The sequence below is a fragment of the Neltuma alba genome, unplaced genomic scaffold (genome assembly GCF_004799145.2).
Source record: "Neltuma alba isolate B1F8T4 unplaced genomic scaffold, ASM479914v2 tig00011304_pilon, whole genome shotgun sequence".
In the NCBI taxonomy this organism is placed as follows: Eukaryota; Viridiplantae; Streptophyta; class Magnoliopsida; order Fabales; family Fabaceae; genus Neltuma; species Neltuma alba.
In genome coordinates, this window is record NW_021636013.1 from 1,312,516 (window position 1) to 1,314,138 (window position 1,623).

General features: G+C 39.1%; 1 protein-coding gene across 1 annotated transcript; it reads right to left on the reverse strand.

Moving 5' to 3' along the window:
• Positions 1-299: 299 nt before the first annotated feature.
• LOC114711680 (L10-interacting MYB domain-containing protein-like) lies at positions 300-1,370 on the reverse strand. The gene is made up of 2 exons (XM_028896097.1): positions 1,053-1,370; positions 300-971 (listed from the first exon to the last, which is right to left on the reverse strand). Exons 1-2 carry the CDS (start codon positions 1,368-1,370, stop codon positions 300-302), a joined length of 990 nt encoding a protein of 329 aa, XP_028751930.1.
• Between the last annotated feature and the right edge of the window lie 253 nt (positions 1,371-1,623).

The window sequence follows — 1,623 nt, forward strand, 5'->3', positions numbered from 1 at the left end:
GGTGAATCATCATTCCAAGAAGCCATTTCTAAAGTTAACCCTGAAACTAGGATGACAACAAAGTGTAAGCATTATAAGGATTACCCTAAATAAGGTGTAAATAATTTTCATACTGCAACCAGAAAAACCAAACAGAAAAAGCAAACACATAGATGATAAGTAGAAATTAGCGTACATATATTACATAGTCATTAATAAGATTTCTACAACAGGTCACATAAGTTTAGGTTCAAACAGCAATTAGTTCACGTGAACAAGTGCAGTAACAACAGTGAGACAACAAAGTCCTAAACTAATTCCTAATCTACAAGTCCCTTCCATGTGTCTGGGTCTTGTGTTGCCGGTATCAACCACTCCAACAACTTGCATATATCATGCATAAACCCCAAATAGGCTCGCCTAGCCCACCTCAATCGCGTAAGCATCTTCGCACATGCATAATATAGTTGAGGGTTACCATTAAGCTCCTCAAGGCTAGCTAGGTGTCCCCAAATCTTCTCAACTTGTTGGGGATCTTCAACTAATGCTGATGCTCGCTTTTCAGAAGCAGCTGCTATAACACTCAGGCTATCAGAAATTTTTGTAGATGCAGCAACTTTCTTCTTCTTCTTCGCATCAGACGTCTCACCCCTTTTCCTCTTTCCATAACTTCCTGAGCCACTTGGTCCAGTACTCGAAGGGTTGTTTAAGTTGCAACCGACAAAATCATCTGAGACCCCTGCGGTGGCTATTGGGTCAACACCGAAATTTTCATCCTCACTGTCCCTTGACCCTTCCTGTTGGTCAAGCCCAACTCTATAAACATCCTCCTCCTCTTCTGTGTCAGGATGGGGAGCGAATGCTAGCTGAGGCTGTGAGGATGAGGGTGCATACATGTACTCTCCTGAAGCCACAACATTTTTGAATATTTTCATCAGATCTGATGCAAACATCAACCCCTGATGCCTAAATTTCCTGAAATTGGGATCCACCTACATTAACGTAATAAGGCAAGTGTAAGCGATGACTAAAATGATATTCAAAATTAAAACTCAACCAATATAAATAGTTACCATTAATTTTCGCTGCCACCACTCATCGAAGGCCAACACCCTATTTGTCGCTACATCATAACCAATGCCAGTCTCCCCAGACATAAGTTTTTCCCACAACTTCCAATCCTTTCTCAAAATGTCAAATCTATTCTTAAGTTGCTTTCTGTCATACATTTTTCCACTCCTTTCCCGGAAATTCATGACAATTTTGTTCCAATCAGGCCTTGTAAAAGATGTTCCTTGCCGTTCCTTATGCATTATTTGCTCGGCACAAACATCGATCAGAATTTTTGTCGTGTACGGATCCCAAGTTGCTTTTTCTTTGTCGTTATCCATTTCTAGGTGGGAAATAATATACATAAGACTAACAAAAACAAACAAAGCACAAAAAAAATATTCAAGTTCAAACTAAAGAAACCAGAACTAACACATCCTAATGCTGGATAAATTTGCACTTATCTCATGAATAATTATTCGGGTCCCACCCCCTAGCCCACAATTAATTTTTATTAATCGTGTAAGCTACACAATAATGCTCATTTTTTAAGTTCAAATAATGATGAATTGATTAGTGTTCATGAGTTCACAT